The sequence below is a fragment of the Salmo trutta genome, chromosome 10 (assembly GCF_901001165.1).
Source record: "Salmo trutta chromosome 10, fSalTru1.1, whole genome shotgun sequence".
Lineage (NCBI taxonomy): Eukaryota > Metazoa > Chordata > Actinopteri > Salmoniformes > Salmonidae > Salmo > Salmo trutta.
Window position 1 is genome coordinate 13,877,669 of NC_042966.1, and position 27,112 is coordinate 13,904,780.

At 42.7% G+C, this 27,112-nt stretch overlaps 1 protein-coding gene, 1 long non-coding RNA gene and 1 pseudogene across 8 annotated transcripts in view; 1 reads left to right on the top strand and 2 right to left on the bottom strand.

Annotated features, from left to right (window-relative positions):
- LOC115201157 (monocarboxylate transporter 12-B) overlaps positions 1–10,380 on the top strand; it is a 27,571-nt gene extending 17,191 nt beyond the window's left edge. For all 6 annotated transcript variants that reach the window (XM_029764505.1, XM_029764502.1, XM_029764501.1 and 3 more), the window contains 4 exons: positions 6,105–6,248; positions 6,441–7,029; positions 7,992–8,251; positions 9,035–10,380. In XM_029764505.1, the coding sequence (XP_029620365.1) occupies positions 6,105–6,248; positions 6,441–7,029; positions 7,992–8,251; positions 9,035–9,279 (1,238 nt within the window). In that variant the 3' untranslated portion in view covers positions 9,280–10,380. The remainder of the gene's footprint in view (positions 1–6,104; positions 6,249–6,440; positions 7,030–7,991; positions 8,252–9,034) is intronic.
- The window catches only part of LOC115201158 (uncharacterized), a 26,523-nt gene extending 11,958 nt beyond the window's left edge, over positions 1–14,565 (bottom strand). Inside the window, exon 1 of one of the 2 annotated variants that reach the window (XR_003879695.1) lies at positions 14,359–14,565. This is a non-coding gene — a long non-coding RNA (uncharacterized LOC115201158). Of the gene's footprint in view, positions 1–1,420; positions 1,659–14,358 lie in introns of those variants that run through there. The other variant, XR_003879694.1, reaches the window with a different exon arrangement.
- A 1,570-nt stretch (positions 14,566–16,135) lies between these two features.
- Positions 16,136–19,623, bottom strand: LOC115200798 (interferon-induced protein with tetratricopeptide repeats 1-like; annotated as a pseudogene).
- Between the last annotated feature and the right edge of the window lie 7,489 nt (positions 19,624–27,112).

Here is a 27,112-nt window from a genome sequence, read left to right on the forward strand (position 1 = left end):
GGAGGAATGAGGCTCTTTTTTATGGTTAGGGCTAGGTGCCTTAGTTCCAGTGAAGGGAAATCTTAACACCACAGCATACAATGACATTCTAGATGAGTCTGTGCTTCCTATTTTGTGGCAACAGTTTGGGGAAGGCCCTTTCCTGTTTCAGCATGTGTTTCAGCATTTGTGTATAGACCTCACTTTGTGAGGTCTATACACAAATGGTTTGTTGAGATCGGTGTGGAAGAACTTGATTGGCCTGCGCAGAGCCCTGACCTCAACTCCATTGAACACCTTTGAGATAAAGGCTATTAGCCAGGCCTAATAGCCCAAGTCCCCGCAGCAATGTTCCAACATTTAGTGGAAAGCCTTCCCAGAACAGTGGAGGCTGTTATAGCATCAAATGGGGGACCAACTCCATCCTAATGCTCATGATTTTGGAATGAGATGTTCAACAGGCAGGTGTCCAAATATTTTTGTTCATGTAGTGTATCTTATCGGAGCTTAATATTATGTTGAATTAGTGTTCCACCCTTTTTTCCTGTATCTGCATGTGTTTTATTGTGTCAGGGTGTGTGAAAAGTAAAGATCTGGTTTGCCCATATTCCCCCTGGGCTACAAATCATTCATACACCGGTCTTTTGGCAGCAGTTTGCCAGACATTTGCTTGGATAAAAACAAGACACTATGTACTGCTCTAGTGCAGTACACAATCCGAAGGGCGTAACTTTTTATGTTGCATATTGGTGGGGGTCACGGTCAACATGTTTCGGTGTCAACACCCCTTCTAAGGGGGTCCGGGGGACTGATAGTGCCTTGTAACTCAAATTCTCACCTGATGACCTGTTTGTCCTCTCCCTACATCAACATGGGCAGTGCTCTCTTTCCCTCTCTACTGTAACGGTTTTGACTTGAGGTTATTGTTTGTAGGGTGCCAGGTAGGTTGTGCCTACCAAAGAAAATAGAGATTTCTCCTTTTAGTTTGAGAGGGAATGAGTCCCATCCGGTCCGTCAAGTCTACACCAATACAAAGGACTCATGTAAAAGTCAGTGTGGACATACACTTTTCATAAACTCTTAAAACATTGGAAATAACTTCAAAACAACTGTGTTCTTTTGCGTTGGTTGTATTACCAAAATAAATGATCACACACATAATAATATAACAAACCATGATCTCTGGTTCCTCAAGAAAAGTACCTTACCTCAGGCATAAAAAGTCCAGCCCGGTAAAGGAGTTCAGTGAACCCAAGTGACCTTAGTCACTCAATGTTTGTCCACTCATAAAGTGTAGCGTAAACCCAGTCTCAATCATACATTCACAATATCAAACTCTTTTACTACACAACCATAAAGAGTATCACATCTCAGAAGTCTTCAACTACAACTGACCACATAAATCAACACGGTATAAATCACACTCAAACAAATTAAATACCGTATGCAAGTAAGTTGTAGTCTGTCAGACAATCCAATCAGCCAACAGATCTCCAGCAGAGAAAGGCCATGAAGAAACAGCGGAGAATAACTGAGATGTGTAATCCGAAGGAAGAAATGAGTGCATCCGATCCTGGTGGTTAAACTTGAGACAAGGCTACAAAGCACTCTTTTAAATACAACAAAACAAACAGAGTAAAAAAGCTTTGGGAACTGAGGGTTGAACACATCCACGTTTGCACCACCATCACAACCCCACTTTTGCTTAGCTGATGCTGGCTATTTAATAGGGAATTAAAAGGGGAACCGCACCTATTGGAAGGAGAAGCACTGAGACGGTTCAGACAAATTCAGGGCCGTCACAGTACTGCCTGTCTCTGACCCCTGCCATGACAACCAAATGAAATCAGAATGTAGGCAACAACATTTGTTATAGCACTTGGGCTACAGTCGGCAAAGACGGGGAGTTGATGATGACCCGTTTGTCTTCTCCCTGCCTCAACATGGTCGATGCTCTCTCTCTGTCACTCTCTCTACTGCCTGTCTTTGACCCCTGCCATAATCATATGACCTTATATAGACAGGTGTCTTAAGGTGCCTTTTGGAAAACTCCAAATATGCTGTCATGTGCCTTTTACTGAGGAGTGGCTTCCATCTGACCAATCTACCATAAAGGCCTGATTGGCGGAGTGCTGCAGAGATGGTTGTCCTTGTTGTAAGGTTCTCCCATCTCCACAGAGGAACTCTAGAACTCTGTCAGTGACCATTGGTCACCTCCCTGACCAAGGCCCTTCTCCCCCGATTGCTCAGTTTGGCCAGGCGGCCAGCTCTAGGAAGAGTCTTAGTGGTTTCAAACTTCTTCCATTTAAGAATGATGGAGGCCACTGTGTTCTTGGGACCTTCAATGCTGCAGAAATGTTTTGGTACCCTTCCCCAGATCTTTGCCTCTCAGAGCTTTACAAGACAATTCCTTTGACCTCATGGCTTGGTTTTTGCTCTGACATGCACTGTCAACTGTGGGACCTTATATAAACAGGTATGTCCCTTCCAAATCATGTCCAATCAATTGAATTTACCACAGGTGGACTCCAATCAAGTTGTAGAAACATCTTAAAGGATGATCAATGGAAACAATCTGAGCTCAATGTTTGCAGAAATGTAAAAAAAACAGTTTTTCCTTTGTCATTATGGGGTATTGTGTGTACATTGATGATAAATTGTAGAATAAGGCTGTAACGTAACAAAATGTGGAAAAAGTCATGGGGTCTGAATGATTGATGAATGATGATTTCCGAATGCACTGTAGCTAGCTAGCTGACTACATAGTACCAGTCTATTATGAATTGTACAGTGTAATTAGCTAGCTAGCTACAGGTAACTGACAAAATTAAGGAAACACCAACATAAAGCTATTGGGCCACCACAAGCTGCCAGAATAGCTTCAGTGCACCTTGGCATAGATTATACAAGTGTCTGGAATAAGCTTCGGTGATATACCATTTTGTTAATGGTGGTGGAAAACGCTGTCTCAGGCGCCGCTCCAGAATCTCCCATACGTGTGTGTGTGGGTTAAGATCTGGTGACTAAGACATGCGCACACACACATTGGGTTGAGATCTGGTGACAGACACACACACCCTATGCTGCACCATTGAGAGCATCTTGACTGGCTGCATTACCGAGTGGTGGGGAAACTGCACGGCATCCGGTCGCAAGGTGCTATAGAGGGTAATGCATACGGCCCAGTACTTCACTGGGTCTGAGCTCTCTGCCATCCAAGACCTCTATACCAGGCGGTGTCAGAGGAAGGCCCTACAAATTGTCAAACATTCCAGCCACCCAAGTCTGGAACCAACAGGACCCTAGACAGCTTTTACCCCCAAGCCATAAGACTGCTAAATAGATAGTTAACATTTAACCAAATAGCTGACCGGACTATCTGCAGTGACCAGTTTTTGCACTAACTTTTTTGACTCATCACATATGCTGCTACTGTTCACTATCTGCCACTTTGTTCCTAGTTATATGTACACATCCACCTCAATTACCTCGTAACCCTGCACTTTGACTCGGTACTGGTACCCCTTGTCTATAGCCAAGTTATTGTCACTCATTGTGTATCTATCTATTATTACTTCTATTATTCCGTGTTTTACTTTTCTATTATTTCTCTATTTTCTTTCTCTATGCATTTTTGGGAAGGGCACGCAAGTAATATTCCCTCAAAAAAAATTAAGCACAAATTTCAGGTCTTTGAAGCACAAACTTTAACATTGTGAAATTTCTGTGCAATTTCCGGCACGCGTTTACTGTAAACACTGAGGCTGTACCCGCTTTAAGTTACGGTTTTAGCAGTGGCCAAGTAGACTACTTGATCATAATGTAGCCCTAGCAGAGTGCCCTAACATAAACAACAATGAGAAAAATGCATCCCATAACATTTTAACATGGAAATAGCTGTTCTATCATTCAGTCTACAGTAGCAGCAAATGCGTGGTGTTCAATGTAGGCCTACATTCCATGAGACTTTTGAAAAAAACATGTAGGGTTTGACATTAACCTGTTTACCCGCTTGTGCTTCAGACAAGGTGACTGAAAAGGATGTGTTGTTTGATGCAAGAAACCACTTTATAAAAAAAACAACATTATTATTCCCATACCACTAATACAGAGAATCAGACAAATTATGCTACCCTCTGCCTATTGGCTACTTAGCTTATTCAAGACTGTCTCAAAATACAACAATGCCCCTTTAAGACATAAAAAAAGCTCTTATCTGACTTGCTTTTCAAAGATGGCTAGAAATGCACACATTTTGTGCTCTTGTAGGAAGCAACGACTCCCCCATTGTTGACTAGAAATTAGCTAAAACTGGGCTAATAACTAACTAGCAAAGAATATGAACAAATGTGCACAGGTGGCTACATCCCAGGGGTGACAAAAGTACCCAATTGTCATACTTGAGTAAAAGTAAAGATACCGTAATAGAAAATGACTCAAGTTAAAGTGAAAGTCACCCAGTAAAATACTACTTGAGTAATAGTCTAAAAGTATTTGGTTTTAAATATACTTAAGTATCAAAAGTAAATGTAATTGCTAAAATATACTTAACTATCAAAAGTATAAATAATTTCAAATTCCTTATATTAAGCAAACCAGACGGCACGATTTTCTTGTTTTTTAAAGTTATGGATTGCCAGGGGCACACTCCAACACTAAAGACATAATTTACAAAGAAAGTATTTGTGTTTAGTCATTCCGCCAGATCAGATGCAGTAGGGATGACCAGGGATTTTGTCTTTAAGTGCGTGAATTAGACAATTTTCCTGTCCTGCTAAGCATTCCAAATGTAACGAGTACTTTTGGGTGTCAGGGAAAATGTATGGAGTAGAAAGTACATTATTTTCTTAAGGAATGTAGTGGAGTAAAAGTAAAAGTTAGTAAAGTACATATACCCCAAAAAACTACTTAAGAGTTACTTTCAAGTATGTTTACTTAAGTACTTTACACCACTGCTTCATGCAGTTCTCACTTTGATCTCAAAACTAGCGCATGTACTCATGACTGCTCATGCTGTCCAGTTCAAAGGAATGGCACAAATCACAGAGTACAGGCCTGAATCGTGGCATGTCAATGCTATAGAATCCTACTCCAATGCGCTCTGCCTACAAGAAAATCTCTTGCACAGTTAGTTTTGCATAGTTCATTTTGTTTTGGTTTGTTACATTGAAAGTGTCTAATATTGCGTTGATTTGAGCACAATTCCCACAGTAGAGTGAAATGTTTATAGTGTTAACTAAAGGGGAATACTCTAGAAAGTTAAGTGAAATTCAGTCTCGTGATTCTCTGCACGGACTGATATTTCATTTGTGTGGCAGTCCATGGCGCAGTTCAGTTTAGAGGGAAAATTGCCCCTATGTAAGCATTTCATTATTAGTCCAAACCTGTTGTTTATGAAGCATGTGACGAATATAATTTGATTTGATTTTGACAAATATAATTTCATTTACAGTATTCTGCACTCCCCCAAAATATCTTATGCTCTGTACTTTTCTCCTCTTTGATGTTGGCACCTCCATTACGGGCAATAGCTACTTTTTCTGTAGGGTGAACACTGACTCACTAAGTGCTGCTCATCTAAAACTGCAATTCAAAAGGAAAAGATCCACATACTGTGCTTTTGGTGCAAGCTTAGGCAGCTAGCTAACGTTAGCCTAGCAAAAATAGCCAACCTAACATTGCATGCATCAGTATCACTCGGTATAACACTCTTTTTATACAATGTTATCTCATCACCAATAAATAGTTCACTAGTTACACAACATAGGAATACATGTATAAAATGTTAATGAACTTTTACTCGTTTTAAACTTTCAAAACATGTCGCTACCTCGCCTCAGCAAACACCACAAAGAGAAAGAGAGAGCGGGGTAGTGCGTGCTGCTGAACTGTTAATGCAGACTAAAACAATACATGCAGACCGATGAAAAGGGAAAGAGAGAAAAAATATTGCATTTCTCCGTTATCCTTACAAGCCATGCTCAGCTCTTTTTCCCTTTACTGTGAACGGGTTGCTGCCTCTGGAGACCGGGTGCAACCAAAGCGTATTTGGCGGCGAGGGGATCCAATCATAAAATGAGGAATTGAGTCCCATACTAACATGTGTACTATGTTGTGATTGAAAGCTCCTCTAGGCAGCTTCATTGGGAACCGTCTCTCGTGCCGCATCGCTGTGATCCTTGGGGGCTTCCTGTCCTCCATCGGCCTGGTCCTCAGCTCTTTCGCTACCAGCCTGGAGTACCTGTACCTCACCCTGGGGGTCCTCACAGGTGGGTCCTCCCTGACATCCTCCTGACCCACTCAGACAGGCACCTAAAAGGGCAACTGCAGTATCATTAGGAACCCCTATAATTCACACGTCATATAATTCAGGGATACTGGGTAGACATACTGTACCAAAAACATGCCCTAGTATGGATCATGGCATACCAACAACAACCTTTTCCTCTTTTGATTTTCAGGTATTGGATTTTCCCTCTGTTACACCCCTGCCATTGCCATGGTGGGGTCATATTTCTGTGAGAGGAAAGCGCTGGCGTACGGGATCGCCATGTCAGGCAGTGGCATCGGGACCTTCATCCTGGCCCCTGTGGTCCAGCTGCTCATAGAGCACTACTCCTGGCGCGGGGCCCTACTCATCCTGGGGGGCGTTGTCTCCAATCTGTGTGTCTGTGGGGCCTTACTGCGCCCTATCACTCTGAAAGAAGAAGAGGAGGCCCATGGTCCGGTCCCATTGGATACCGACTGTGGATATAGGGTCAAAGCTCAGGTGGTGAGCACGTTAGAGGAACCTCTGGCGATTAACAACAGCAAAGGCAGCCGCTGCTTCAAGTCTATGCAGGAGTACCGCTTCCTGCTGATGCCTGACTTCCTGATGCTGGCGGTGAGCTTCTTGTTCCTAGCCAGCGGCTGCAGCCTGCCGTTCGTCTACCTTGTGCCCTACGCACTGGATGTGGGCGTAAGCCACCACCAGGCCGCCTTCCTCATGTCTATCCTGGGGGTCATAGACATCGTGGGGAACATCACCTTCGGCTGGCTCGTAGACAGGAGGTAGGCCTGAGTTAAGATTTTGTTCCATTGAACATGCCACCACAACAAAGGTATTTTAATTCCATGAAGAGTGCCTCTGTCCCGCCTTGCTCTTTGATAGGCCGGCATTCCTTTATTTGGACTGGAAGACAGGTCCAAAACATACCTGTATTTGTTGAGTTGTGTCTTTCTGTAGGTCTTCCTCTGCAACATTCCACTTGGAGTTTGTATGAAATCAGAAGCTATGCTTTAACATAAAAATGGATCCAGCCTTTTCTTATTCAGTTTTCACTTGGTTTTTGTCACTTTTTACTGAACTGTCACCTAGTTTTTGTAGTCTCACCTTTAAGCAGGGATCTCCAACCCTGTTCCTGGAAAGCTAATGTACCATCCTGTCGGTTTTCACTCCGGCGCTGATCTAGTGCACCTGATTCTAATAATTAGCTGATTGAAGCTGATTCAGGTTAGTTACAACTGGGGTTGGATTGAAAACCTACAGGAAGGTAGCTCTCCAGGAACAGGGTTGGAGAGCCCTGCTCTAAGAAATGGAGCTGTTACCCAATTTTATCTTGATGGTGAAAAACAGCTGGTTTCGTCTTAGAAGTCAAAGGAAAGGAAAACCCACATGAATTTCACATGATCACGTGAATTGTTCCAAACACACACGTTTTCATGTGATCACATCTGATCTTATGTGAAGTTAATGTAATAACGTGACAACATGTAAAGCAACATGTGATAACGTGATTTTCCACCTGAAATCATGCGGTTTTTCTGTAAGGACATGAACAGTTGAGCCGCAGATCATCCAGATGGTCAATATGGGAAATATCCCACTGGGCACAGATGTCAAGTCAACGTCTAGTGCACGTTGGTTCAATGCAATTTCATTGAAATGACGTGGAAACAACGTTGATTCAACCATTGTGCCTAGTAGGATGTGTTTTTAGACTGATTGTATGCCCTATTCTTCTCCCCCCCAGGTGCCTGAAGAAGTATCGTAATGTGTGCTACATGATAGCAGTGGGCATGGAGGGACTTTGTTGCCTCTTTATCCCTCTCCTGCGGACGTTCGCCCTGCTGGTGCCTTTCTCTGTGCTTTATGGGTACTTCGATGGCGCCTACGTGGCCCTCATACCTGTGGTGACCTCAGACATTGTGGGGACAACTAACCTCTCCTCCGCTCTGGGGATTGTGTACTTCCTACATGCCATTCCTTACCTGCTCAGCCCTCCAATAGGAGGTGAGTGTCCTTGTGTTGAAAGGAAAGGGATTAAGTACTAACCGATCATAGCACAGGAGGTGAACAAAAGATATGGGAGGAAATGTCCACGTGTTGTTTGCTGATCGCAAAGGTGGTCTTTATGAAAGCTTTTAGTGGTAAAAAAAGCCATGTTTTGGCCATTGTTATTGCTTCACTAAAAGCTTTGCCAAATACCACATTTGCGAGCAGCAAACAATGAGCAGACATTTACCTCCCACTGGGCACAGATGTCAATTCAACATCTATTCCACGTGGACACAAAGTTGATTCAACCATTGTGTGCCCAGTGGGCTTCTTTCTAGACCTCTCATATACTCCCTCTCATCAGGTAGAGCAAGCCTGCTGGTCTCTTTGAGATAAGGCAACAGCAAACAATCTCACTTATAGTATACCTTATGTCATTCTTAAGTGACCCGCTTATTCAGTCCTGATTCGGAAATGATAGTAGTTGTTGAGTTATTAAAGAAATATTTTGTCATGAAGGGCTGGTTTCCCGGGAACAGACGAAACCATTCTGGGAAACCGTCCCGAAGAGTACACCATGGATGTTAGCTGTTCACATTACTTAAAAAAAAAAGATTTTATGGATGCAAAAATGTTGCATTAAGTGCACCAATAGCTTGTTAAACTACCCACCAGTGTACTTTTACTGATTTTAAAAATGATTTATTTTGTATTTATTAACACATACATTATAGTCAGCAAGTCTTCCATCCATCAAGTTAAAGCCTAAGTGAATGTTCATATCTCCTTCCTCCTCAGGCTGGCTAGTTGACACCACAGGCACCTACACGGCCACCTTCTTCCTCAGTGGCTTTGCCCTCATCTCCAGCTCCCTGGTCATCAGCACAGTGACTGGGATACGCCACTGTCGCAGGACCCAAAAGCACAGAAAAAACAATAAAGACACAGACCCCAAACAGGATCCTTGCCAAGGCAGCCGATCAGACTTCTACATAGCCTCAAGTAAAGATGTGAACCCTTCAATCAACACAGCAAATTCTTAACATTGGACGCTTTTGCGTAGTTTTGCATTTGTTTTGTTGGAATACCAAAGTATATTGAAGATTATGAGAAACGATGGTCAATTGGTACACATAATCTAGCGTGATAGTTCAGAAAGAATTCTGCCGGAACCAGAACAGCTTCAGCTGAATTATGGAATTTCCCTGATGATCTTTCTATCAAAGCTGTGATATTATTGCTCATTTTATGTGCCTTTCTCTTTCAGGGTTTCCATGTCTGTCAATCCAAATGTAACGGAAGAAGTTGATCAATTTCAATATCTGAAGATTCAGACAGGGTGTTTGTAATAGATTATTTCTGAAGACAACAGTCTTCCAGTTGTTTCGTAAATACTTTATATTGACATGGGAGGGCAGTCATAGTCTTTCACTCCTTTGTGAACGACTATGATGTATTGAAATGAATGATAATGGAAACTTCCTTCAGACGGGAACGTAGAAGTTAATAATGAATTCGTCATTATTCATTTATAAAGGTATATGCATTTTCGTACCAATTTCCTATACAATAATTGATGACATTAAAAGACAGGATGATTTGCTTTATATGTGTACACCAAATGTATAGTTTTGTAAAGATATACAAAATGTATTATTACATTGCCACTTGTTACTTTGTAGTTACACCAGAGGGCTAGGAGGACAATTAACTTGTTCTATATTAGAACAACCCTTGTCTGACCTTTCTGAGCTTAACGTAAAAGCTATAGGCCATCTCAGCAATATGACTATGACACATTGGATCCACTTAGAAAAAAGGTGTTATCTATACTGAAAAAAACATATAAACACAACATGTAAAGTGTTGGTCTCATGTTCCATACACACAAAAAAAGCTTATTCCTCTCAAATTTGCATCCCTGTTAGTAAGCATTTCTCCTTTGCCAACATAATCCATCAATTTGACAGGTGAGGCATATCAGGAAAGGGAAAGGGGGATACCTAGTCAGTTGTACAACTGAATGTATTCAACTGAAAAGTGTCTTCCGCATTTAATCCAACCCCTCAAGAGGCTGACTGAACAGTGTGATCCTTACATAGGTGCACCTTGTGTTGCAGACAATAAAAGTCCACTATAAAATGTGCAGTTTTGTCACAATGCCACAGATGTCTCAAGTTTTGAGGGAGTGTGCAATTGGCATACTGACTGCAGGAATGTCCACCAGAGCTGTTGCTAGAGAATAAAATTTTCATTTCACTACCATAAGCCACCTCCAATGTCGTTTTAGAGAATTTGGCAGTACATCCAACCAGCCTTACAACCGCAGACCACGTGTAACCACGCCAGCCCAGGACCTCCACATATAGCTTCTTCACATGCGAGATCGTCTGACACCAGCCACCCGGACAGCTGATGAATCTGTGAGTTTGCACAACCGAAGAATTTCTGCACAAACTGTCAGAAACCGTCTCAGGGAAGCTCATCTCTGTGGTCGTTGTCCTTACCAGGATCTTGACCTGGCTGCAGTTCAGCATCGTAACCGACTTAGGATCCTGAGGCCCATTGTCAAGCCATTCATCCTCCCCCATCACCTCATGTTTCAGCATGATAATGCACAGCCCCATGTCGCAAGGATCTGTGCACAATTTCTGTAAGCTGAAAATGTCCCCAGTTCTTCCATGGCCTGTATACTGAACAGAAATGTCACACATTGAGCATGTTTGGGATCCTCTGGATCGACGTGTATGACAGCGTGTTCCAGTTACCAACAATAGTTAAATAAAGGTTAAATAAATTAAAATAAATAAATATCACCAACTTCGCACAGCCAATGAAGAAGAGTGGGACAACATTCCAAAAGGCCACAATTAACAGCCTGATCAAGTCCATGCGAAGGGGATGTGTCGTACTGCTTGACGGAAATGGTGGTCACACAGGATAATGACTGGTTTTCTGATCCATGCTCACTTTTTGTTAAGGTATCAGATGCATATATGTATTCCCAGTCATGGTACATCCATAGATTAGAGCCTAATGAATTTATTTCAATTGACTGATTTCCTTATATGAACTGTAACTCAGTAAAATCTTTGAAATTGTTGCATGTTGCGTTTATTCTTTTTGTTCAGTGTAGAACCTAAAAGAGTTCTTTGCTGTCCCCATAAGAGAACCTTTTGAATAACAATTTTGGGTTCCAGCTAGAACCCTTTTCAGTTCCACGTAGAACCTTTTCCACAGAGGGTTTAATGGAGTTAGCCTGTAACACCAGGGTAGTATGTTTAATTCCAATGACCACCCATACGTAATATGTATCCACCCATGACTCAGTCACTTTGGATAGAAGCTTCTGCTAAATGGAATATATCACAATTTAAAATGTTTACTCTGAGAACTGTTACAATGTCCAGAAGAAACCTAAGAATTTATGTTGATTTTTCTTTAAATAAAATTCTTATTTTTTAAATCATACAGTAGTGGAAATATAGCCATTTGTGTATTGTAAATAAAAGCACATAAAGAATACAATATATTTCAATTTCACAACTATATCTTCAGATGACACAAACATAAAGTTTTCATAACCATCATAACGGCGATATCTTCATAAATACATCTGCTCAACTAATGTGAGACAAGGTGAAATCCCCCAAAAATATCAGAATTGAAAAGGCTCGCTCACCATTAAACATGCTTTGTTTTATTTCAGCAAGGTCATATCCTCACATGGCCTCTCCTATCATTGTTATGCAGATTTCACAACTTTTCTCCTCCCCCACCTTCTGACACCCAGGTGGCGACACGCATCTCTGCATGCCTGGCAGATATCTCAACTTGGATGTCGGCCCACCACATCAAGCTCACCCTCAACAAAATAGAACTGCTCTTCCTCCCGGGCAAGGCCTGCCCGCGCAAAGACCTATCCATCACGGTTAACAACTCCACATTGTCGCCCTCCCAGAGTGCAAAGAATCTTGGCATGACCGTGGACAACACCCTATCATTCTCTGCAAACATCAAAGCAGTGACCCGCTCCTGCAGGTTCATGCTCGACAACACACTACCAGTCAAAAGTTTTAGAACACCTTCTCATTCAAGGTTTTTTCTTTATGTTTACTATTTTCTACATTGTAGAATAATAGTGAAGCCATCAAAACTATGAAATAACACATTTTTTTATTTCACTTTTATTTAACCAGGTAGGCCAGTTGAGAACAAGTTCTCATTTACAACTGCGACCTGGCCAAGATAAAGCAAAGCAGTGCGACACAAACAACAGAGTTACACATGGGATAAACAAGCGTACAGTCAATAACACAATAGACGAATGAAAATACAATGTGTGCAAATGGCATGAGGAGGTAAGGCAATAAATAGGCCATAGTAGCGAAGTAATTACAATTTAGCAAATTAACACTGGAGTGATAGATGTACAGATGATGATGTGCAAGTAGAAATACTGGTGTGCAAAAGAGCAGAAAAGTAAATAAAAACAATATGGGGATGATGTAGGTAGATTGGGTGGGCTATTTACAGATGGGCTATGTACAGCTGCAGTGATTGGTTAGCTGCTCAGATAGCTGATGTTTAAAGTTAGTGAGGGAAATATAAGCTATTTTTGCAATTTGTTCCAGTCAGTGGCAGCAGAGAACTGGCCAAAGGAGGTGTTGGCTTTGGAGATGACCAGTGAGATATACCTGCTGCAGCGCGTGCTACAGGTGGGTGTTGTTATCGTGACCAGTGAGCTGAGATAAGGCGGAGCTTTACCTAGCAAAGACTTATAGATGACCTGGAGCCAGTGGGTCTGGCGATGAATATGTAGCGAGGACTAGCCGACGAGAGCATACAGGTCGCAGTGGTGGGTGGTATATGGGGCTTTGGTGACAAAACGGATGGCTCTGTGATAGACTGCATCCAGTTTGCTGAGTAGAGTGTTGGAGGCTATTTTGTAAACGACATCGTCGAAGTCGAGGATCGGTAGGATAGTCAGTTTTACGAGGGTATGTTTGGTGGCGTGAGTGAAGGAGGCTTTGTTGCAAAATAGGAAGCTGATTCTAGATTTAATTTGGGATTGGAGATGATTAATATGAGTCTGGAAGGAGAGTTTACAGTCTAACCAGACACCTAGGTATTTGTAGTTGTCCACATATTCTAAGTCAGAACCGTCCAGAGTAGTGATGCTAGTCAGGCGGGTTGGTACGGGCAGCGAACGGTTGAAGAGCATACATTTAGTCTGACTAGCATTTAAGAGCAGTTGGAGGCCACGGAAGGAGTGTTGTATGGCATTGAAGCTCGTTTGGAGGCTTGTTAACACGGTGTCCAAAGAAGGGCCAGATGTATACAGAATGGTGTCGTCTGCGCAGAGGTGGATCAGGGAATCACCCGCAGCAAGACCGACATCATTGATGTATACAGAGAAAAGGACAATAACCCAACAGGACAATGACCCAACAACTCAAATCAAATCAAATTGTATTGGTCACATACACATGGTTAGCAGATGTTAGTGTGAGTGTAGCGAAATGCTCGTGCTTCTAGTTCTGACAGTGCAGCAATATCTAACATGTAATATCTAACAATTCCACAACAAATACCTAACACACACAAATGTAAGTAAGGAATGGAATAAGAATATATAAATATATGGATGAGCAATGTCAGAGCGGCATAGGTTACCTCCAGGTTGTGTAAGGGCTATTTTACCAAGAAGGAGAGTGATGGAGTGCTACATCAGATGACCTGGCTTCCACAATCCCTCGTCCTCAACCAAATTGAGATGGTTTGGGATGAGTCGGACCGCAGAGTGAAGGAAAAGCAGCCAACAAGTGCTCAGCATATGTGGTAACTCCTTCAAGACTGTTGAAAAAGCATTCCAGGTGAAGCTGGTTGAGAGAACGCCAAGAGTGTGCAAAGCTGTCATCAAGGCAAAGGGTGGCTGTTTCAAGAATCTCAAATATAAAATATATATTTTGCTTACTACATGATTCCATATGTGTTATTTCATAGTTGATGTCTTCACTATTATTCTACAATGTAGAAAAAAGTTCAAATAAAGAAAAACCCTTGAATGAGTAGGTGTTCTAAAACTTTTGACTGGTAGTTTATGTAGAGTACAACCCTACCTCACACAGGAAGCGGCGCAGGTCCTAATCCAGGCACTTGTCATCTCCAGTCAGGTCTACTGCATCTCGCTTTTGGCTGGGCTCCCTGCTTGTGCCATCAAACTCCTGCAACTTATACAGAATGCATCAGCCCGCCTTTTTTTCAACCTTCCCAAGTTCTCTCATGTGACCCTGCTCCTCTTCACACTCCACTGGCTTCCAGTTGAAGCTCCCATCCACTACAACACCATGGTACAGAACAGCAAGAGGAACTGCCCCTCCCTAGCTTCAGGCTATGTTCAAACCCTACACCCCAACCCGAGCACTCCGTTCTGCCACCTCAGATCTCATGGCCCTCCCGTAGGCAGCTCCCGCTCAGCCCAGTCCAGATCTTCTATGTCCAGGCACCCCAAAAGGTGGAACTAGCTTCCCCCTGATGATAGGACAGCAGAGTCCCGCCAATCTTCTGAAAACATGTGAAACCCTACCTCTTCAAACAGTATTTTAAATAATCCCCCCCCAACAACAACAAAAAACACTTAACCAGCACTTTAACTTGCACCCTTCTAGCTCTGACTCTACTGATAGCTACATTGAGTAAAAATGTACTTTCTATGCCTGTGATATGTGGTTGTCCCACTTTGCTATCTTAGGATGGATGCACTAACTGTAAGTCGTTCTGGATAAAAGCGTCTGCTATATGACTAAAATAAAAAAATGGTAAATGCTAAAATATTAACGATTCGGCCTTTGGTTGTCACTGGCCTAACAAAGAGAAGGGGCCCTTTGATACCCTTAGTTTGCTTAGCCTTGTTTTTTTTCAAATACCTAACATTCAACATGTATTCTATTGTAATGGTTTTACATCAATTATAAATCCTGCAGGTTGAAATATACTGTCTTCCCAATTGTTTTACTGGTTCCATTTCTGTATTTTACCACTAGGTGGAGACATAGTCCACAGTACCCCTCACCCTGAGGACCAACATGTGAAGTCTACCACATACTCTCTCATTAGCACCTCCAGCTGAAGAGTTTTCTCCCCAATTGTCAGTGGTGTAAAGTACTACAGTAAAAAATACTTTAAAGTTGTCCTTAGTCGTTTTTTGGGGGTATCTGTACTTTACTATTTATATTTTTGACTACTTTTACTTTTTCTTCACTACTTTCCTAAATAAAATGATGTACTTTATACTCAGTACATTTTCCCTGACACCCAAAAGTACTTGTTACATTTTGAATGTTTAGCAGGACAGAAAATGGTCCAATTTGCACACTTATCAAGAGAACGTCCCTGGTCACCCCTACTGCCTCTGATCCGGCGGACTCACTAAACACAAATGCTTTGTTTGTAAATTATGTCTGAGTTCTGGATTGTGACCCTGGCTATCCGTAAATGTTAAAAAACAAGACAATTGTTAATATAAGGAATTTTTAATTATTTATACTTTCACTTTTGATACTTAAGTATATTTTAGCAACTACACTTTTATTTTTGAACCTTGCTTAATAAAACAAATATTTTGTTATGGTGTGCAAGTGTTGCGCCTTTTCCTTTTCAATAAATACATTGTCTAAAATATATTTTTTAAAGCTATTATAAAACACATCATTCTCCACTCAGGGAGAATCTAAACTATGTCTAATAAAGTTGATGCATGCACCCTTGCAGGATTTATTACTAGATCACTTTGTAAATGAATGTTTTACTCTGGTATATTATTACTGCAGTGAGAGACGAAGTTCACAGTGCACAGAGAGGTATTTGTCATTCTCCATATCATACACCACAGCCATATCATACCACTCTATGGCCTGCTGTTTCTCCCCCTGTTATTTTATACACAACCCCCAGAATTCCACAGGCCTTTTCATCTGTGGGGTCTTCGGAGAAACGCTTCTCTGCGATCATCTTCCGTTTCTGGATACATCTCTTCTCTTCAGCAGTGTCCTTCTGCAGCTCCAAACCTTCTTTGTAGTGCTTGATGGCCAGAGGTTCACATTTGTTGTGATACTGGTGGAACTGGCCGTAGCACAGGTTGACCACTTGCAGAATGTCAGTCTTGTCTAAGACTTTTTTGAACAGTTCCTCTGCCTTGGCGGAGTCTTTATCCTCTCCGTAGTGCAGTGCCAGCTTAGCCATGGCATAGGTGAAGGAGGACTTCTGTAAAGTAGATATCTTCAGATGATAAATGCACTTACGGAGTAGCTGCTAGATCTCAGCACCCTTTCCATGGAAGCTTCCATTCTAGCATAGTACAATATTTTTCCTCTTGTAGCAGAAAGCCAATTGATGATGTATTATGGCAGACTAGCTTGTACGCTTTAGTGCTCTATTCAACAGATCAATGGACTTGCCAACGTGCTCCTGTTGGTCGGAGAAACTTCCCTACATATCGTGTCACATGCATGCAGTCTTGGGACATCTCCAGAGCTTTCTCCACTAGCTCCTCTGTCTCCCCAAATATTTTATAGACAGCCGGTTTCAGGCCCAGTAGGACCATCAGGACTGCGACTTCTGGGTTGATATTTATGGCGCGTCTCAGCTGTTTGATAGCTGGCGAGTCAAAATTAGAGAGCTCTTGTTCTGCATAGCCTGCATTTTACTCACTCTCCTCAGGCTCCAGTTCCAGAGCTTTCTTGAAGCACACTACAGCTTTGTCATAGGAGAACTTGAGGTAGGTCCAGCCTTTCTCCCCGATAGACCTCAGGGTACAAGATAGATGTGGAACCAGTTGGAAACTTCTCCTTGATCTTCAGTTCTCTAAGTAGCTCTGGCACTTGATGTAATCACCCACATGGTAATATAACCAGGTGAGGTCTCCATAGGTGACACAGATGTTTCTCACAGTTCTCTCCATACTGCTCTCTTGTGAGCTCCTCAGCCTTTAACAAATTAGCCACGGCCTCCTCTGGGTAACCCTCCAGGTATTTGATGTTGGCAAGAAAGCTGAATGAACCTGCAACCCCAGCCACTTTCCTTAGAGTTTTTTTTAAATGAACCTCTGACTCCTCTGAGTTGCTCGCTATGCAGTTGTCAGGGCTTTCGGAAGGATCGGACCAATACGCTGTGTGATCGTAGTTCCACATCTTTTATTCAGTCGTGAAACTAATGCAATAAACCATAAACTTGAAATACAAAAACAAGAAAGCCGTGACGCAGAGCAGGCAAACACTACTCAGAAAATAATCACCCACAAAACACCAGTGGGACAAACATCAACTTAAATATGGCCTCCAATTAGAGACAACGACAACCGGCTGACTCTAATTGGAGGTCATGCCAAACAAAAACGAACCTAGAAATACAAAACTAGAAACTAAACATAGAAATACAAAAATGGACAAACACCCCCTGTCATGCCCTGACCTACTCTACCATAGACAATAACAACTTACTATGGTCAGGACGTGACAGTACCCCGCCCCCAAATGTGCAGACTCCGACCGCACCTACAAAACAAAAACAAAAACCCTAAACAACAAACCCCCCCCCAAAAAAAGACACAACACAAAGGGAGGGTAGGGTGGGTGACTAATGTCTATGGCGGCGGCTCTGGTTCTGGGCATAGTACCCTCACCGCCCGCTGATCCCCCCGCTTCTGTATGTCCGGAGGAACCAGACCATGGATCATCGTCGGAGGCTTCGGACCGCCAACCGCCGCTGAAGACTCTGGGCTAAAGGCCGCCGCTGAAGACTCTGGGCTGCAGACCGCCGTTGAAGGCTCTGGGCTAAGGAGCGTCGCTGGAGGCTCCGGGCTGAGGAGCGTCGCTGGAGGCTCCAGGCTGAGGAGAGTCGCTAGAGGCTCCGGGCTGAGGAGCGTCGCTGGAATAGTAACACGCACCTCAGGGCGAGTGCGGGGAGCAGGAACAAGACACCCCAGACTGGGCAGGCGCACTGAAGGCCTGATGCGTGGGACTGGCATAGGAGGCGCCAGACTAGTAACACGCACCTCAGGGCTAGTGCGAGGAGCAGGAACAGGACACCCCGGACTGGGCAGGTGCACTGGAGGCCTGATGCGTGGGACTGGCATAGGAGGCACAGACTAGTAACACGCACCTCAGGGCTAGTGCGGGGAGCAGGAACAGGACACCCCGGACTGGGCAGGCGCACTGAAGGCCTGATGCGTGGAGCTGGCATAGGAGGCGCCAGACTAGTAACACGCACCTCAGGGCGAGTGCGAGGAGGAGGCACAGGACGTACTGGGCTCCGGAGGCGCACCGGAGGTCTGGAGCTTAGAGCTGGCACACCCCGTCCTGCCTGAATGGTGATTTGCGCCAAGCAAGGGCGGAACGCCGGCACAGGACTAACTAGGCTATGCTGGTGAAAGGGGGGTACCGTGCGTAGAGCAGGCGCAGGATAACCTGGACCGAAGAGACGCACTGGAGACCAGATACGCTGAACCGGCGCACTTCTACCTGGCTGGCGGCCAACTCTAGCACGGCAACGGTGAGGAGCTTGCACCGAGCGCACCGGGCTGTGAGTGTGCACTGGCGACACAGTGCGCACCACCGCATAACAAGGTGATTTCTCGGTCACTCGCTCCCCACGGTAAGCACGGGGAGTTGGCTCAGGTCTTAAAATCGCCTTAGCCAATCTGCCCTCGTGCACCCCCCAAAACATTTTTTGGTGCTGACTCTCGTCCTTGCCTCTTGGTGGATATCGCGCCTCATAGTATTGCCGTTCCACTCTTGCTGCCTCGATCTCCTCCTTCGGACGGCGATACTCCCCAGCCTGCCTCCAGGGTCCTTTGCCATCCAGGATTTCCTCCCACGTCCACGACTCCCGCTGCTCCATACCACGCTGCTTGGTCCTTGGTTGGTGGGTGATTCTGTCAGAGCTTTTGGAAGGATCGGACCAATACGCAGCGTGATCGTAGTTCCACATCTTTTATTCAGTCGTGAAACTAATGCAATAAACCATAAACTTGAAATACAAAAACAAGAAAGCTGTGACGCAGAGCAGGCATACACTACTCACAAAATAATCACCCACAAAACACCAGTAGGACAAACATCAACTTAAATATGGCCTCCAATTAGAGACAACAACAACCGGCTGCCTCTAATTGGAGGTCATGCCAAACAAAAACGAACCTAGAAATACAAAACTAGAAACTAAACATAGAAATACAAAAACAGACAAACACCCCTGTCACGCCCAGACCTACTCTACCATAGAAAATAACAACTTACTATGGTCAGGACGTGACAGCAGTCTATACTTCAAAATGTAAATTATTAAACCCTTTACCTTGTACGTATGTTTATCCTCTGTTGTTGCATGCCTTTATTTGCTGAAATCTATACCTTTCAATAAAATGTTAATCAAAATAGGTCTACAACCACTGACTGTTTCCTTGTTGAAATTTAATTGGCACATGCAGCAATGAGGAAAATCAGTGGTTGTTTTTTATTAACGTTTTAAACAAAGGCACATGGTAAGGGTTTAAGAATGTACATTTTTAAAGTATCGACTGCATAGCGACTCAAGTTAATTTAAAAAAAAATTGTCTGCGAGCATCTTCACTTTGGAAGATATGCAGCGTTCAAACCAACTGGGAACTCAGAAACCTCTGACTTCAGTGCATTCAAAACAGCTGGGATCTCTGGAAAATAAATTAGCTCCAAATGGGAGAAGAAAAAAAAGAAAAGAAAAAAAAAGATTTGAACGGTCATCCAACTCAAACTTTTCGACATGAAGATCACTGAAGTGATAATTTGACCTTGTATTTTTCCAAGTTCTCAGTTGTTTTGAACGTGGCATTAGTACAACAATTATGGTGCATTCAAGACAACTGGGAACTCTAGAAAAAAGATGTCAAATCATGACGTCAGTGATTCTCAGGTTGAAAAGTCGCAGCTCCAGAAAGATGCCAGAATTGCCGACTTGGAATTCTGAGTTGGACGACCAATTCAAAACCATTTTTCCCAGTTGCTTATAGTAGCCTAATGCCACGTTCACATGCTAGTCGAAACTATGAAATTCAGAAATGTCCGACTTGCTAATTGGTTGAACCAGGCATGTGTAGAACTACCCCCAGTTAGCAAGTCGAAAGTTAAGCGTTTCCTAGTTACCACAACCACGTTCATGGCATTAATGTTGTTTCTTCTCAGCCAGTGAACAATTACCTCACATAGAGTGACGAGTAACACGCGCATCCCCAGAGATATACATTATAACTGGAATAGGGTTTTGCACAATCTGGTCCTCAAAGACTTGTTTACTGAGGACATGCTTTCAACTGTTTTCAAAGTAAATACCTATAGGCTTACTAGCTGTTCCATTTAGAAAATATAATTAAGGGTTCCTCCAAACTCCCACACAGATTGATATCTTTGTTTGTCACAGCGCCATCAAACAGGCTTTTTTCCTTGTTCCAACTGCTGATTGCCTCTTTAAGACAAGAGATTTGTGATCTCTCACTGACTTTAATTCTGATGCAAGCTTTAATTTATTAATGGCTTTGAAGAATTCCCAGGGAAGTTGCATCGTACATACAATACCTGTTAGGCAGAACAGCACAGGGGAACCCAAGAGCAGACTCAGACCAGGAAACAGGGATGAATGAACCAAGATATTTATTGTAACAGGGAGAGATGGAGTGCAGATCCGGGGAAGCTCGGATGAGTTGTAGGAAACCAGATGCGGAGGCTGAGGTTGGAGTGAGCTGGGTTGGGACAGAGTAAATGGGTCCAGAGGGGAATCCAAGGGAGTGATGGTGAGCTGAATCCAGAACAGGGTAGCACGGTGGTGAGATGTGGAACAGGAGACAGGAACCAGAGTCAGAGCAGCAAAACTGCAGTGAGAGGATAAACCGCGTAAGGCAGGGAAACAGGCACAACAGGATACAGAATCTTAAATGATAACAAATAGCTAGACGCATGACTGACTGAACGGTGAATACGATCTGGCAGAGTGGAAGTGGTAGAACTGAGCATTTGTACAGGTCTTGATTATGGAACGGGTTGCAGCTGGTGGGGATCCGCTCTGACTCCAGCACACCAGTCTCCAACCACACAATCACACACAAAGGGAGAGGGAGAGAGAGAGTGTACTGGGTAAGTGGCTGCAGGTCAAGGAGACACCGGATGAACAAAAGAGGGCGTAGCAGGAGCAAATGTGACAATTTTCAGCCAGTTGGCTACATGCATATCCCATCCGTTTTTTCACATGCAATTCTTAAATTAGGCTGCTCTATGCCTTCACTTTTTCTGAATATTTTCATTGAATGATGTCAGCCATGATAATATCCGTCTTCAAAAGCTGATAGTCAGCACTACAATTTCACTGTCACCAGAGACATGACCTATCCCCTCATATGTAGTCAACTCACTACACTTGTTAATACCTGTAATGAAGACTGTTTTATTTCTTCAAGGAATATATCTTTTAAAAGTGAACAACTTTTAAGAAACTTTATTTTTGTTTCTTATTGTTCATTTTCGACTAAGTGGAAGGGAAACTCACTGTCAAACTCCGAGGGAGTCCCCCCCCCAAACAAAGTAGAAAGAAACAAGTTAACAAGCTCAAAGATCATCAAGATTTTGGTTGGGTGTTTTATTATCTGTTCACAAGGTTCATGTCAGTTCAACCTGGTCTCAGCGCATTTTGTATTATTATTTAGTAAATCCGAGACATTACATTTATTATGATATGTTACGTTTTGTATGGCATGTATTAATTTATGGATGCCAATCATCCATTTCATACGATATGTTATGAATTACAATTCGTATGATATGTTCCAAATGTTCAAATCATACAAAATGTTCAGAATTTTCTAAATGTACAATAATGTTACGAATTCCAATTTGTTGTGGCTAACATTAGGTAGGTAGCTAGGTGGCTAATGCTAACGTTAGCTAGCTGACTAATTTTAGAAAGGTTTACAATGTGGATTAGCATTTTAGCAGTGACACAAGCACTAAGCACTATGAATCTTGCAGGAAGGTTATCCAGCCCAGTTGCTTTGTTTGTGCTCATTAAGCATAATAGGTTGGAAACTTTGTCTTTTGTTACCATGCAGAGCTCAAACAAACATTTCTGATACCTTTGCTATGGTAAAAGTTCTTAATGAAAGACTGGCCATAGCTTCCAGAGCAGGTCCATAACCAGAGATGAGCCTATAGTGGTAAAACAATAATAATAATAATTTGCAAACTTTGCCTGGTCATAGCATAAAACATCATCAATATCCATGCCAATACTACAGGATTTTACTTTATGGGGAGTTTTTGAGCCAATGTCCTTTAAAATGTTCCATAGTTTACGAGGCTGATGTAAATTGTCACTAACACCGTTTATGTAATGTTGGTATTCCGATTTATCCATTTTGTGTATTGCCTGTTTTCTACAGTTGAAACCATACCAAACACAACATATCATACTAAATGGAGTGTCTCTTTAGCACATAACGATATTATTATAAGTATAGTTATTATAAATTATAAGTAGGTAGAGATGGGTGGGTTGTGTGTGTATGCAGTGTGTTTGTGGGCGCTAAAAAGTAGGGGCAAAACAAACAAATGGCCATCGATCTAATGATCTAATACACTCGTTCAAACAGGCGTCACTGCGCACTCACGTTTATCAATCTAATGATCGAATGACTTGCAGACGCACGCACGCACATACATACACACACACGTTTCCCCCTGGTAATTTCAGACTATAGGCATGAACTCTTCTAACGGCTATGTTGCATTATGAGCGCAAACAAAACACTTTTTTTGGCACTGTCACTGAATGCGAAGTGAACTGGGTTTGAGTCCGTCACTCTGCCCTTCGAATTCGCTATACAACGTTCTGCTGCGTAGCCTAGGCGAACACCTTGCAAAACAATCTGTGCATAATGAGAACTATTAAACGACTTTATCCATGGTCCTTTACTAACGGTGGTGTTTCCTCCTTATGGTAACTATCCTTCTAACAACTAGGCTAGTAGGCTAAGTGAGCACACCCAATAAAACGAATTATCTTGGGATTCTGGAGACCGGGGCTATGCGTGTGTATGTCCCATGTCAAACTGTTCTCCAAATTCGCTACAACACCGCTATTTTTCAGCACATTATAAACCTATAGCGCCCACTAGATTGAGTACCCTAATCTGTAAATGTATCGTACATTACAGTGGGAGAGTTAAATTATAGGACTATCCAATGTCTGCGGGAGGAATGAACAATGAAACAGGGGTTTTACGCAAGTGTCTGTGGGAGGAGAGGACCACTCCTGCATGCGCAAACCAGCTAATCTGAGGCGCTATTTAAATATATTCATGGTTGCATTCACCCTTTCTTGAAATATTATTGATCTAAATATAGCCCTATTAGATAGTGTTGATAGGCTAAATAGGCTATAAAGAAACAATCACTAATCTGACATGACTTGGTTGGTAGCCTAACGTAATATCTCATTTCACTATCCATCTATCGGTCTTCAAGGATAGGAGGAATGAAGGATGCATAGGTTATCCCAAAAACATGGGTATCTTCTCCGTTCTACAGGCTATTTGTCAGAGTTATACCGCTTAGGCTACGGCTTGTTCACTTTATAGAGGCTAGTAGCTAGACCTGTTGGCTGTTAGATTATAATAGTGGAACGTAAAATTACTGTCTCAGACGGGGCTTTATCCAAACCTTTGCCACCTTGCTCTGTGGTAAGATCCATGACAGGGTTTAGGGGCAGCGCTTGGGTCCAGCAGGACGCGCAATCCTTCTCCGCGCAATCTGTAACCTACACTGAAAAGATAATACCATAGGCCTATGAGGCTACTTCATTAGAATTATAGCGTACATAAAACACCATTCCATTACGTACAAATGTGTTAGTTAACCTTTCGTTTAGACATACAGTGGGGGAAAAAAGTATTTGATCCCCTGCTGATTTTGTACGTTTGCCCACTGACAAAGAAAGGATCAGTCTATCATTTTAATGGTAAATTTATTTGAACAGTGAGAGACAAAATAACAACAAAAATATCCAGAAAAACGCATGCCAGAAATGTTATAAATTGATTTGCATTTTAATGAGGGAAATAAGTATTTGACCCCCTCTCAATCAGAAAGATTTCTGGCTCCCAGGTATCTTTTATACAGGTAACGAGCTGTTAGCTTGTTACCTGTATAAAAGACACCTGTCCACAGAAGCAATCAATCAATCAGATTCCAAACTCTCCACCATGGCCAAGACCAAAGAGCTCTCCAAGGATGTCAGGGACAAGATTGTAGACCTACACAAGGCTGGAATGGGCTACAAGACCATCGCCAAGCAGCTTGGTGAGAAGGTGACAACATTTGGTGTGATTATTCGCAAATGGAAGAAACACAAAAGAACTGTCAATATCCCTCGGCCTGGGGCTCCATGCAAGATCTCACCTCGTGGAGTTGCAATGATCATAAGAACGGTGAGGAATCAGCCCAGAACTACACAGGAGGGTCTTGTCAATGATCTCAAGGCAGCTGGGACCATAGTCACCAAGAAAACAATTGGTAACACACTACGCCGTGAAGGACTGAAATCCTGCAGCGCCCGCAAGGTCCCCCTGCTCAAGAATACATATACATGCCCGTCTGAAGTTTGCCAATGAACATCTGAATGACTCAGAGGATAACTGGTGAAAGTGTTGTGGTCAGATGAGACCAAAATGGACCGCTTTGACATCAACTCAACTCGCCGTGTTTGGAGGAGGAGGAATGCTGCCTATGATTCCAAGAACCCCATCCCCACCGTCAAACATGGAGGTGGAAACATTATGCTTTGGGGGTGTTTTTCTGCTAAGGGGACAGGACAACTTCACTGCATCAAAGGGACAATGGACGGGGCCATGTACCGTCAAATCTTGGGTGAGAACCTCCTTCCCTCAGCCAGGGCATTGAAAATGGGTCGTGGATGGGTATTCCAGCATGACAATGACCCAAAACACACAGCTAGGCAACAAAGGAGTGGCTCAAGAAGAAGCACATTAAGGTCCTGGAGTGGCCTAGCCAGTCTCCAGACCTTAATCCCATAGAAAATCTGTGGAGGGAGCTGAAGGTTCGAGTTGCCAAACGTCAGCCTCGAAACCTTAATGACTTGGAGAAGATCTGCAAAGAGGAGTGGGATAAAATCCCTCCTGAGATGTGTGCAAAGCTGGTGGCCAACTACAAGAAACATCTGACCTCTGTGATTGCCAACAAGGGTTTTGCCACCAAGTACTAAGTCATGTTTTGCAGAGGGGTCAAATACTTATTTCCCTCATTAAAATGTAAATCATTTTATAACATTTTTGACATGCGTTTTTCTGGATTTTTTGTTGTTATTCTGTTTCTCACTGTTCAAATAAACCTACTATTAAAATTATAGACTAATCATTTCTTTGTAAGTGGGCAAACGTACAAAATCAGCAGGGGATCAAATACTTTTTTCCCCCACTGTATATATATCATTCTATTGGGAGCAAGAATTGTATATAAAAAATTGTTTATTTATATTTTACCCCCTTTTTCAATATTGTCTCATCACTGCAACAGGCTCAGGAGAGGCAAAGGTCAAGCCATGCGTCCTCCGAAACATTACCCACCAAACCATGCTTCTTGACACCCACCCACTTAACCCAGAAGCCAGCTGTGCCAAAAACACTGTTCAACTGATGACTGAAGTCAGCCTGCAGGCACCCAGCCCACCACAAGGAGTCACTAGAGCACAATGAGCCAAGTAAAGCACCCTTGGCCAAACCCTCCTGTAACCCGGACAACACTGTGCCAATTGTGCGCTGCCCTATGGGACTCCTGGTCGTGGCCGGTTGTGACACAATCTGGGATCAAACCCGGGTCTGTAGTGACACCTCAAGCACTGCGATGCAGTGCCTTAGACCCCTGCGCCACTCGGGAGGCCATACAAATCTAAATTGAATCCGGTGCTGTTTTGTGTATCAGTTCATAAACCATTGAATCAGTACATTGAAAATCTCTTCCTAACTATTGTGCAACCTGAATGGCAGCACAACAGTTTGCAATTTTACTGTCACCAGAGCCATAGCCTAACCCCTTATATGAAGCCTACTCACTACAGTTGTTAAATGCCCAGTGCAGTAGAAACATGATTTTCCTGTGATTTATATATATTTCCACACTATGAGGTTGGAATAGTACTATGAAATTGTGAAAATTAGTGTAAGAGCCGTTTGGAAAGACTGCCTGACATTTGGTGGGAGTTTTGGCCTTCCATTGTGACATCACCATGCGGTAAATTAGTTAATAGACCAATAAGAAAGAGTTCCAAACCTCTCTGCCAATAACAGATCATTTTCACTTTTCCCCTCCCCACTCAAACCACTCCCAGACAGTCCTAGCAAAATTCTTTCTTGAGAAATTGCTCTTTGCTATGAAGCAATTTTTGTTTATTTTTGACCATTTTAATTGAAAACAATCACAGTAAGGTACTTAAATGTTACCTAGAAATTATTTGATATTGAGAGAAAAAAACAGCTGCATTGGACCTTAAATATCTGAAATGGAATTACTTTTAATTTTGTTATGGAATTTATCTTAAACAACATAAAAATAAGTACATTTCTTATTGTTCCCTGTTATGTAAGTGGTAGGTAGACTCACTGTCTCTCAAACTTCGAGTGAGTCCCTCCAAACTCCAATCAAAGTGCAAGCATGGAGATTCTTAGAGGGAACAACAGGAAATGTATATATCTGACGTGGTTCCCCTTTATTAAGCAATGTTGGCTTTAGGAACTAAGTTTAAAAAAACAGAGCAATTTAACAAGAACAAAAGATAATCAAG